Consider the following 12594-nt stretch of genomic DNA (forward strand, 5'->3'; position numbering starts at 1 on the left):
CTAATTTGCATACCCAATCAGCAGCCAGGGCCGGTTTGGAGGCGGACGGGGGCGGGGCCGGCGCGGGGGGGCCCCGGAGGCGCCGCTGGGGGGCGACGGCGCCCAAGAGACCCTCCATCAGCATCAGCACCGACAGCCTCAAGGTAATTAACTGATTACGCTAATTAGCTTAATTAACCGCCCCCCACAAACGGTCCCCAGCCTCCCGCAAAAAATCCCCGCTTTTACCCTGAATTTCTGGGCCAAAATTCGCCGGTTTTAGCCCAAAATTCACAATTTTTTCTGTTGTTTTGGTCCAAAAATTGAAATATTTTCCCTCTATTTTTAGCTGAAAAATCAGATTTTTTTTACCAATTTTTACCAGGTTTATTTCCCCATTTTTTTCATAAAATTCCCTTTTTTTTCCCCCAAATTTTAGGCCATAATTAGGATTTTTTAAATCCATGTTTCCTTCATTTTTTGCTAAAAATTCCCGTTTTCCCCCCTTGATTTTTGGCCCAAAAATCCTTTTTTTTCCCCCAGTTTTTTTCAAAAAATTTAGGTTTTTTTCCCCATTGTTTTAGAAAATCCCCATTTTTTCCCCACTTTAAAACCAAAAATCCAATCGTTTTTTGCCCAATTTTAGCCCAAAATTCCATTTTTTTTCCGGTTTCTGGTCAAAACTCAGATTTTTTATCCCCATCTTTTACCCAAAATTCTTTTTTTTCCCCCCCCCCCGATTTTAGTCCATAATTACAATCTTTTTATCCATTTTTTCTGTATTTTTTGTTCAAATTCCACTTTTTCCCCCACATTTTAGCCCAAAATTCACTTTTTTTTCCTTAACTTTTTTTCAAAATTCTGATTTTTTTCCCAGTTTTTGCCCAAAATTCCCTTTATTTTCCATCAATTTTAGTCCAAGTATTTCCCTCATTTTTTGCCCAAACTTCATACTGTTTTTTCCCTACTAATTTCAGCAGAAAATTCAGAATTTGTCCTCATTTTTTAACCCAAAATTCAAAATTTTTTTACCCCTACTTTGAGCCAAAAATTCGCATTTTAAGTCCAAAATTCAAATTTTTTCCCCCCATTTCCCCCAAAATTCAGATTTTTTTTCTCCACCATATTTTACCCCAAAATTCCCATTTTTATTCTCTAATTTTACCCAAAATCCCCATTTTTTCCCCCAAAATCCCCATTTTTCCCTTTTTCCAGAGCCTGATCCCCGAAATCTGCGCGGGGGGCGGGGCCGAGCCCCCGGAGGGGGGCGGGGACGGCGCCGGGGGGGAGGGGCCGGAAGCGGAGGGGGAGGGGCCGGACAAAGGGGGCGTGGCCTCGTCTGGCCCCGCCCCCGGCGCGGCCCCGCCCCCAATGCTGCTCCCCTCCCCCCACCTGAAGATCTGCCGCACCGTCACCCAGGTCAGGCCACGCCCCCCGACCGAAAACCACGCCCACTTTTTATAAACCACGCCCCTTTCCCTATAAGCCCCGCCCCTTCCTCTTAAACCACGCCCCCTCATTTTAAACTCCACCCCTTTAAGCCCATCCCCCACATTTTAAGCCCCAACCCCACAATTTTAGGCCCCTCCCCCACCATTTCAAGCCCCTCCCTCATTTTAAGCCCCTCCCCCATTTTAAGGCCTTCCCCCATTATTAAGCCCCTCCCCTTTTAAGCCCCTCCCTCACCCTTTAAACCCCTCCCATTTTAAGCCCCTCCTTTGTATTTTAAGCCCCTCCCCTTTTCAAAAGCCCCTCCCCTTTTAAGTCTCTTCCACCATTTTAAGCCCCTCTTCCACATTTAAACCCCTCCCCATTTAAGCCCCTCCCCCACCTTTAGGCCCCTCCCCCATTTTTAAGCCCCTCCCTCATTTTAAGCCCCTCCCCCAAACAGAGCCCCACCCTTACAGGCCCCTCCCCCACCATTAAGCTCCTCCCCCACACTTTTAAGCCCCTCTCACATTTTAAACCCCTCCCATTTTAAGCCCCTCCCCCACTTGTTAAACCCCTCCCCATTTAAGCTCCTCCCCCGCCAGTAAGCCCCTCTTCTTTTAGGCCCCTCCCTTACTTTTAAGCCCCTCCCCCACTCTTTAAACCCCGCCCATTTTGGGCCCCACCTTATTTTAAGCCACTCCCCCACATTTTAAAGCCCCTCCTGCACAATTTTAAGCCCCTCCCTCACCTTTTAGCCCCTCCCCTTTTAGGCCCCTCCCACCTGTTTAAACCCCTCCCCCACCTATTTAAACCCGTCCCCCACTCTCTTAACTCCTCCCATTTAAGCCTCTCCCCCATTTAAAGCCCCTCCCCTTTTAAGCTCCTCCCACCTTTCTAAGCCCCTCCCTTACTCTTTAAACCCCTCCCCTTTAAGCCCCTCCCCATCTTAAGCCCCTCCCACTTTTCCAAGCCCCTCCCCCAACACCTTTAAGCCCCTCCCCATTCATTAAACCCCTCCCCCTTAAGCTCCTCCCCTCTTTTTTAAGCCCCTCCCACCATTCCAAGCTCCTCCCCAACCTTTTAAGCCCCTCCCCCACTCCTTAAACCCCTCCCCTTTTTAAGCCCCTCCCCCATTAAGACCCTCCCCCTTATAGCCGCACCCATATTAAACTTTTCCCCACCTTCTTTTAGCCCCTCCCCCTATTTAAACCCCTCCCCTTTTAAGCTCCTCCTCTTTATTTTAAGCCCCTCCCCCTTTCCTAAGCCTCTGGTTTTTTGGCCTCTCCCCCACATTTTTAAGCCCCTCCCCACCCATTAAACCCCTCCCCCTTTAAGCTCCTCCTCTTTAAGTCCTGCCCATTTTTACAAGCTCCTCCCCTTTTAAGCCCCACCCACTTTTAATTAAGCCCCGCCTTTAATTAAACCCCGCCCCCTTTTCAAACCCCACCCACATGTTACTAAGCCCCACCCACCTTTAAGTAAGCCCTACCTTTTAATTTAACCCCACCTTTAATTAAGCCCCGCCCACTTTTAATAATCCCCACCTTTAATTAAGCCCCTCCCCTTTTCTAACCCCACCCAACTGTGACTAAGCTCCGCCCACCTTTAATTAAGCCCCGCCCTCCTTTAATTAAGCCCCTCCCCTTTATTAAGCCCCTCCCCTTTTCAAGCCTCACTCACCTTTAATTAACTTCCACCTTTAATTAAGCCCCACCTTTAATTAACCCCCACCTTTAATTAAGCCCTGCCCCTTTTCAAACTCCACCCACCTGTGTTTTAGCCCCACCCACCTTTAATTAAGCCCCAACTTTTAATTAACCCCCACCTTTAATTAAGCCCCACTTTTAATTAACCCCCACCTTTAATTAAGCCCCACCCCCTTTTCAAACCCCGCCCACCTGTGACTAAGTCCCACCCACTCTTAATTAAGCCCTGCCCATCTTTAATTAAGCCCCTCCCCCTTTTCTGAAGCCCCACCCACCTTTAATTAGGCCCCACCTTTAATTAAGCCCCACCTTTAATTAAGCCCCTCCCCTTTTCAAACCCCGCCCACCTTTAACTAAACCCCGCCCACTATTAATTAATCCCTGCCCATATTTAATTAAGCCCCTCCCCCTTTCTTAAGCCCCTACACTTTTCAAGCCCTGCCCACCTTTAATTAACTTCCACCTTTAATTAAGCCCCACCTTTAATTAACCCCCACCTTTAATTAAGCCCTGCCCCTTTTCAAACGCCACCCACCTGTGTTTTAGCCCCACCCACCTTTAATTAAGCCCCAACTTTTAATTAACCCCCACCTTTAATTAAGCCCCACTTTTAATTAACCCCCACCTTTAATTAAGCCCCACCCCCTTTTCAAACCCCGCCCACCTGTGACTAAGTCCCACCCACTCTTAATTAACCCCTGCCCACCTTTAATTAGGCCCCTCCCCTTTCTTAAGCCCCTCAAGTTTTCAAGCCCCGCCCACCTTTAATTAACTTCCACCTTTAATTAAGCCCCACCTTTAATTAGCCCCACCTTTAATTAAGCCCCACTTTTAATTAAGCCCCGCCCCCTTAAAAGCCCCTCCCTTTTCAAGCCCCACCCACCTTCAATTAATCCTCACCTTTAATTAAACCCCGCCCTCTTTTCAATCCCCGCCCACCTGTTACCAAGCCCCGCCCCCCTTAATTAAGCCCTGCCCACCTTTAATTAAGCCCTGCCCATCTTTAATTAAGCCCCTCCCCCTTTTTAAGCCCCTCCCCTTTTCAAGCTTTACTCACCTTTAATTAAGCTCCACCTTTAATTAGCCCCACCTTTAATTAAACCCCGCCCCCTTTTCAGACCCCGCCCACCTCTGACTAACCCTCGCCCCTTTAATTAACCCCTGCCCATCTTTAATTAAGCCCCTCCCGTTTTTTAAGCCCCTCCCCTTTTCAAGCCCCACCCACCTTTCATTAACCCCCACCTTTAATTAAACCCCGACTTTAATTAAGCCCCACCCCCTTTTAAGCCCGCCCCATTTTCTAGCCCCGCCCACCTGTAATTAAGCCCCGCCCACCCTTAATTAATCTCTGCCATCTTTAATTATGCCCTGCGCATCTTTAATTAAGCCCTTCCCCCTCTTTTAAGCCCCTCCCCTTTTCAAGCCTCACTCACCTTTAATTAAGCTCCACCTTTAATTAAGCCCCTCCCCCTTTATTAAGCCCCTCCCCCTTTTTCAAGCCCCGCCTCTATTTAATTAAGCCCTGCCCCTATTTAATTAAGCCCCGCCCCTAATTAATTAAGCCCCGCCCCTTTTGCAGGTGGTTCCGGCGGCGGGGGAGAACGGGCGGGGGGAGGGGCAGGAGGAGGAGGAGGAGGGGGCGGAGTCGGACGAAGGGGGCGGAGCCTGCAAGCCCAAGCCCCTCCCCCACCCCTCCACAAGCCCCGCCCCTTCCGGAGGGGGAGGGGCCACGCCGGGCCCCGCCCCTCCCCCCGCGGCGGCCACGCCCACATCCGGAGAGGGGGAGGGGAAAGGAGGTAAAGGGGGCGGGGCTTGAGGGGGAGGGGCCTGACATGCAAATGAGATGGTTAAAGTGTGGGGGAGGGGATTAAATGTGGGGGAGGAACTTTAAATGGGGGAGGGGCCCAAAAATGCAAATGAGCTGCTTAAAAATTGTGGGAGGGGTTTAAAAGTGTGGGGGATGGGCCTAAAGTTTGGTGGGAGGGGTCTGAAATGCAAATGAGGTGCTTGAAAATGAAGGGGAGGGGCTTAAATGTGGGGGAGTGGTCTAAAATGCAAATGAGATGCTTAAGAAAGTGTGGGAGGGGCTTAAATCAAGAGGGGCTTCTCAAGGAGGGGGTGTGGCCTAAATTGCAAATGAGCTGCCTAAAAAGTGGGGGAGGGGCTTAACATAATGGGAAAAGGCTTAAAATGCAAATTAGGTGCTTAAAAATGTGGGGGAGGGGCTTCGAAGAAAGGTAACGGGCTTAAAGTTAGGGGAGTGGCCTAAAATTCAAATGAGCTAAATAAAAATGTGGGGGAGGGGCTTAACATGAGGAAGGGAGGTGCTTAAAATTAGGAGGAGGGGCTTAAAATTAGCTGGGAGGAGCCTAAAGTGTAAATGAGCTGCCTAAAAATGTAAGGAGGGGCTTAATATAAGGGGGAGTGGCCTAAAATGTAAATCAGCAAAATAAAAATGTGTGGGAGGGGCTTAAACTTAGTGGGAGGGGCCTAAAATGTAAATGAAAGTATTAAAAATGTGGGGGAAGAGTTTAAAATAAAGGGGAGAGGTTTATAGCAAGGGGGAGTGGCCTAAAATGTAAATGACCTAATTAAAAATGATGGGGAGGGGCTTAAAATTAGGGGGGGGCTTAAAATGAGGGGGAGGGGCTTAAAATGATGGGGAGTGTCTTAAAATGTAAATGAGATAATTAAAAATGAGGGGGAGGGACCTGCAAAATATGGGGAGGGGCTTAGAGTAAATGGGAAAGGCTTGAAATAAGAGGGAGAGGCCTAAAATGTAAATGAGCTAATTAAAAATGTGGAAGAGGGGCTTAACATAAAGGGGAGGGGCTTAAAATGAGAGGGAGGAGCCTAAAATGTAAATACGGTGCTTTAAAATGTGGGGGAGGGGCCTAATAAAAGGCAGAAGGGCTTAAAATGAGAGGGAGGGGCCTAAATATGCAAATGAGCTGCTTGAAAATGTGGTAAAGGGGCTTAACATGAGGGGGGGAGGAGCTTAAACTAAGGGGGAGGGGCCTAAAATATAAATGACCTAATTAAAATATGAGGGAGTGGTGTAAAATAAGGGGGAGGGGCCTGACATGTAAATGAGCTAAATAAAATGATATGGGGGCTAAAAATTTGGGGGAGGGGCTTAAAATAAGGGGGGGGTGGCCTAAAATAAAGGGGGAGGAGCCTAAAAGTTTTGAGGGCGGAGCCTAAAAAGGGCGGGAAACTGAAATTGTGGGTGTGGCTTCCTTACAAAACCCCCCAAAATGCCCCAAAACCACCGAAAATTTTGGGGTTTTTTGGGGTAATGACGTCATTTCTAAGCCCCGCCCCCTTTTAGGCGAGGCCCCGCCCCCCAGGCGCTCCGGGGGCGCCCCCTGGCGGGGGGGAGGGGCGCTGCTGCTGCCGGTGGATGAGCCCGTGAGGGCGGCGCCGCGCCCCTCCCCCCCCGCCAGCGCCCCTCCCCCATCGTGCACCTCTGCAACCTGGTGAGACTCGGGTTTGGGGGGGGATTTTGGGGGAATTTCGGGGATTTTAGGGGATTTCGGGGGATTTGGGGGAATTTTGGGGGCGGTTGGGGAAATTTTGGGGGTTTGGGGGGGTTTGGGGGAAATTTTGGGGGGATTTTGGGGGGTTTGGAGTCATTTTTTGGGGAAATTTCGGGATTTTGGGGGGTTTGGGGTCATTTTTGGGGGGGGTTGGGGAAATTTTGGGGGCTTTGGGGGGTTTGGGGTCATTTTTGGAGGATTTTGGGGAAATTTTTGGGGGTTTGGGGTGAGAGAAGGATTTTTTGCGGATCTGGAGGGATTTTGGGGATTTTTAGGGAAATTATGGCGGATTTTGGGTTTTGAGGAGTTTTGGGTGAGGGAGGGGATTTTGGGAGGTTTGGGGTCATTTTTGGGGGATTTCGGGGAAAATTACGGGCTTTTGGGGGGTTTAGGGTCATTTTTGGGGGAGTTCAGGAAAATTTTGGGGGTCTTTGGGTGGGGAAATGGATTTTTGGGGATTTCGGGGAAATTTTGGGGGTTTTTGGGGTGGGGGAGAGGATTTTGGGGTGGGGGAGGGGATTTTGGGGGGATCTGGAGGGATTTTGGGGAATTTCAGGAAATTTTTGGGAGATTTTGGTGAGGAGGGAATTTTGAGAGGGTTTTTGGGACGTTTTTGGGGGATTTTTGGGAAACTTCGTGGGTTTTGGGGTAAAGAAAGGATTTTGAGGGGATCTGGAAGGATTTTAAGGGATTTCAAGAAAATTTTTGGGGTGGGAGAGTTTTGGGGGAGTTTGGGGTCATTTTTTGGGGGTTTTTGGGTGGGGGGCGGATTTTGGGGTGATGGAGGGGATTTTGGGGGAGTTTAGAGGAATTTTGGGGAAATTTTTAGGGATTTTGGGGGTTTTTGGGGTGGGGAGGGAATTTTGACGTGGGGAGGGGATTTTATGGGGTTTTGGGGTCATTTTTGTGGTTTTAGGGTCATTTTTGGGGTTTTGAGGTCATTTTTGGGCGTTTTGGGGTTTAGGGGGGTCATGGGGTCATTTTTTGGGGTGGGGAGGGAATTTTGGGGTCATTTTGGGTGTGGGGACTTTGTGGTCATTTTTTGTGGATTTTTGGATCATTTTTCAGGTTCCGGGTGGGTCATTTTGAGCGATTTTTGGGTCATTTTTCTCCATTTTTTGTTATTTTTCAGCCCTTTTCACCCCATTTTTTCGGGATTTTTTTGGGGAATTTTTTTGGGGGGGTGTGGCCTGGACTGACCACGCCCCCAAATCTGACCACGCCCTCCCAAAACTGACCACGCCCCATTTTTGGCCCCCTCAGGTGCGTCCGTTCACGCTGGGGCAGCTGAAGGAGCTGCTGGGCCGCACGGGGCGGCTCAAGGACGACGGATTTTGGATCGACCGCATCAAATCCCACTGCTTCGTCACGGTCAGGACCCAAAAACACTGAAATTTTACCCAAAAATCCAAAAAAAATTCATTACCGAAAAATTCCCCGAAAAAAACGCGAAAAAAGCGTAAAAAACCCGCAAAAAATCCGCTTAAAATCGTCAAAAAACTGAAAAAAATTCAGTACAATTGTCCCAAAAAAATGCCTGGAATTCCCTAAAATGTCTCAAAAACAAGTCTGGAAATATCTGCAAAATTCTGCCAATAATAAGAAATTGCCCCCAAAAAAATCTCAAAATTTTGGGAAAAAATGGACAAAATTTTTTAAAATATGTCCTTAAAAAGCCCTAAAATTGTTGTCAAAATTCTCTAAAATGACCTAAAGAAAAAGCTCCAAAAATGCCTCGAAAGCCCCAAAAAAAATCCCCAAAAAACCCAAAAATCCTTCAAAAAAGCCAAAAACCCTAAAAATAATCCTAAAAAATCCGCAATAACCCCCAGAAACTTTGTCACGGTCAGGGCCCAAAAACACCCGAATTTTACCCAAAAATCCAAAAAAATTCATTACCAAAAAATTCCCAAAAAAAACCGAAAAAAATGCGCCGAAAATCCGCTTAAAATCGTCAAAAAACTTTAAAAAATTCAGTAAAACTGTCCCAAAAAATTGCATTATATTCCCTCAAATTGCCAAAAATTACTTAAAAATAAACCTGGAAAAAAAAAATCTCAAAATTTTGTAAAAAAATTCCCAAAAAATCACAAAATTATGAAGAAAAAGTTCCTGAAAAAAAAAGAAAAAAATCGGTAAAAAGAAATGTCTTAAAAAGCCAAGAAATTCGTCCAAAAAATTCCCAAAAAAAGCTGAAACTTCTGAAAAAAAATTTCCTTAAAAAGCCCGGAAATTCCAGCCAAAAATCTGCAAAAAATACCCAAAAAACCCCAAAAAATCCACCCAAAATAGTCCAAAATTCTGCAAAAAGTCTCCTAAATATGTCCCAAAAATTCCCTGAAATTATCTAATAATTCTCAAAAATAAGTCTGAAAAAATCTGCAAAATTCTGCAAAATTCCCAAGTTTCTTAAAAATTTCCAAAATTTTCCGGAATTCTCTAAAATCAGTCAGAAATATCCCAAAAAATCATAAAAAATTCACTTTTTACCCTCAAAAACACCAAACAAAAATTCCCTTTAAAATCCCCTAAAAATCCCTAATTTCGCCCAAATTTTTTTTATAAAATTCCCAAATTTCTTAAAAATTCCTAAAATTTTCCAAAATTCTCTAAAATCCGTCAGAAGTATCCCAAAAAATCCTGAAACATTCCCTTTTTACCCTAAAAAAAAACCCATAAAATTCTATTTAGAATCCCCAAATTTCACCAAATTTTATTGGGATTTTTTCCCAAAATTCCCAAAAATTCCAAATTTTCCTAAAATCTTCCAAAATCCTCCAAAATCCTTCAAAACCCTTTAGAAAATATATCGAAAAATCAAATTTTTCTCTAATAAACCCCCAAAAATTCCCGTAAAAAGCCCAAATTTGGTCGGATTTTGGCGGGGTTTTTTTTGGAGAATCCCAAATTTTGTGAATTTTCCCAAAATGTTGTTTTTTCGCCCCAGTACTGCTCGGTGGAGGAGGCGGTGGCCACGCGGGAGGCGCTGCACGGGGCCAGCCCCAAAATCCCCAAATTTTCCGAAAATTCCTCAAAAGTCCATCAAAAAAACTCAAAATTCCCCAAAATTACCAAATTTTCTCAAAATCCTGGAAAAATCTTAAAAGTTCCCAAAAATCCAAAAATATTTTCTAAAATTCCTTTCCAAAAAAATCAAAAATAATTCAGATTTTTTCCTAAATAAAAATAAAAAAAATTCCCTTTAAAAACTTCTAAAAACCCGAAATTTCACCGAATTTTCTCCAGAATTTTTTGCTAAAATTCCCAAATTTCTTCTAAATTCCAAAAATTTTCCAAAATTCTCTAAAATCAATCAGAAATCTCAAAAAAAAATCCTGAAAAATTCGCTTTTTATCCTAAAAAAAACCCAAATAAAAATCTTCTTCAAAATCTCCTAAAAATCCCAAATTTTGCCCAAATTTTATTGGGGTTTTTGTCTAAAATTCATAAAAATTCCAAATATTTTCAAAATCTTCCAAAACTCTCTAAAATTCCTCAAAATCGTTCCCCAAAAAATCCTGAAAAATTAACAAATTTTCCATAAAAAACCCCAAAAAAATCACTTTCAAATCCCCTAAAAACCCCAAATTTCATCGGATTTTCTCCTGATTTTTTTTGGAAAATCCCAAATTTTCCTAATTTCTCCAAAATTTTTCAAAATATTCCAAAATGCTTTTAAAATGTTCAAAGAAATCCAGGAAAAAAATCAGATTTTTCCTTAAAAAAACCCCAAAAATTCCCTTTAAAACGCCGTAAAAAGCCCAAATTTGGTCGGATTTTCGCGGGGTTTTTTTTGGAGAATCCCAAATTTTGTGAATTTTCCCAAAATGTTGTTTTTTGGCCCCAGTACTGCTCGGTGGAGGAGGCGGTGGCCACGCGGGAGGCGCTGCACGGGGCCAGCCCCAAAATCCCCAAATTTTCCTCAAAATTATTCAAAATTCTATCAAAAAAACACAAAATTCCTCAAAATCTACAAAATTTTCCAAAAATTCCTGAAAAATTTTAAAAGTTGCCAAAAATCCTGAAAAATTTTCTTAAATCCCTTTCTAAAAAATCACAAAAAATTTAGATTTTATCCTAAAAAATAGCTTAAAAAAAATCCCTTTAAAAACTGCTAAAAAACCGAAATTTTACTAAATTTTCTCAATTTTATTTTTCTAAAGTTGCAAAATTTCTTAAAAATTCCCAAAATTTTCCAAAATTCTCTAAAATCAGTCAGAAATATCCCAAAAAACCATGAAAAATTCACATTTTACCCTAAAAAGAAACCAACCAAAAATTCTCTTTAAAATCTCCTAAGAATCCCAAATTTTTCCAAATTTTCTTGGCATTTTTTCCCAAAATTCCCAAAAATTCCAAATTTTCTCAAAATCTTCCAAAATCCTCCAAAATCCTTCCAGACCTTTCAAAAAATCTATCGAAAAATCAGATTTTTCCTCTAAAAAAGCCCCAAAATTTCCCTTTAAAACGCCGTAAAAAGCCCAAATTTGGTCGGATTTTCGCGGGGTTTTTTTTGGAAAATCCCAAATTTCGTTAATTTTCCCAAAATTTGATTTTTTCGCCCCAGTACTGCTCGGTGGAGGAGGCGGTGGCCACGCGGGAGGCGCTGCACGGGGTCAAGTGGCCGCAGTCCAACCCCAAAGTTCTGGCGGCCGATTTCGCCCAGCAGGAGGAGGTCCGAGAATTTCGGGGATTTTGGGACATTTTGGGCGGATTTCGGGGTTTTGGGGGAAATTTGGGGATTTGGGGGGAAATTTGGGGATTTTGGGGGAAATTTGGGGAAATTTCGGGGGAAATTTGAGGATTTTTTGGGGGGAAGATTTTGGAATTCTGGGGGATTTTGGGTGGGAAATTTAAGGCTTTTGGGGGATTCTAGGGAGAAATTTGGTGATTTTGGGGAGGAATTTGGGGATTTTTTGGAAAGAATTTAGGGATTTTTTGAGAAATTTGGGCATTTTGGGGGGAATATTTTGGGATTTAGGGGATTTTGGGGGATTTTTGAAAAGAAATTTGGGGGTTTTGGGGGGGAAATTTGGGGGCAATTTGGGGATTTAGGGGGAAATTTGGGGGTTTGGGGAGAAAATTTAATGATTTTGGGGGATTTTTGGGAAGGAATTTGGGGATTTTTTGGGGATTTTGGGGGAAATTTGGGGAATAATTTGATAATTTTAAGAGGAAATTTAGGGATTTATGGGGGATTTTTGGGAGAATTTTGTGAAGGGAATTTGGGGATTTTTGGGGAGAAATTTGGGGGTTTGGGGGAGACATTTGGGGATTTTGGGGCAAATTTGGGGGATTTTTAGGGGGAAATTTGGGGATTTTGGATATAATTTAGAAATTCTGGGTGGGAATTTGGGGATTTTGGGGGATTTTTGGGGAGAATTTTGGGGGATAATTGGGGATTTTGGTACAATTTTTGCAGGTTTTAGTGTGTTTAAGGGAAATTTTGTATTTTGGGGGAAATTCGGGAATTTTGGGTGGGAATTTGGGGGTTTGGGGCAATTTTGGGGGGAAAATTAGGGATTTTTGGGGGAAAATTATGGGATTTTAGGGGGGATTTTGGGTGGGAATTGCGGTTTTTTTGGGAAGAAATTTGGGGATTTTTGGGAATAATTTGGGGATTTAGGGGGATTTTAGAGGGGGAAATTTGGGGATTTTGGGAATTTTTTGGATTTTGGGGAGGAATTTGTGGATTTTTTGGGGTAATTGGGGATTTTTGGGGAAATGGGGGGTTTTGGGGGAAATTTGGGGATTTGGGGGAGAAATTTGGGGATTTTTGGGGAGGAATTTAAGGATTTTGGGGTACATTTGAGGAAGAATTTGGGGGTTTTGGAGGGAAATTTGGGGACTTTGGGGGAGAAATTTGGGGGTTTTTGGGGAAATTTGGGGATTTTGGGGGAGAAATTTGGGGGTTTTTGGGGAAATTTGGGGATTTTGGG

The 12594-nt window shown here is 44.0% G+C and overlaps 1 protein-coding gene across 1 annotated transcript in view; it reads left to right on the forward strand.

Annotated features, from left to right (window-relative positions):
* The window catches only part of ACIN1 (apoptotic chromatin condensation inducer 1), a 51889-nt gene that overhangs the window by 33050 nt on the left and 6245 nt on the right, over positions 1 to 12594 (forward strand). The window contains 7 exon segments of the mRNA XM_072921304.1: positions 22 to 143; positions 1195 to 1398; positions 4696 to 4912; positions 6448 to 6537; positions 6540 to 6595; positions 7919 to 8026; positions 11223 to 11330. Of these exon segments, the coding sequence (XP_072777405.1) occupies positions 22 to 143; positions 1195 to 1398; positions 4696 to 4912; positions 6448 to 6537; positions 6540 to 6595; positions 7919 to 8026; positions 11223 to 11330 (905 nt within the window).

This window comes from Taeniopygia guttata, chromosome 36 (genome assembly GCF_048771995.1).
Source record: "Taeniopygia guttata chromosome 36, bTaeGut7.mat, whole genome shotgun sequence".
Classification (NCBI taxonomy): Eukaryota; Metazoa; Chordata; class Aves; order Passeriformes; family Estrildidae; genus Taeniopygia; species Taeniopygia guttata.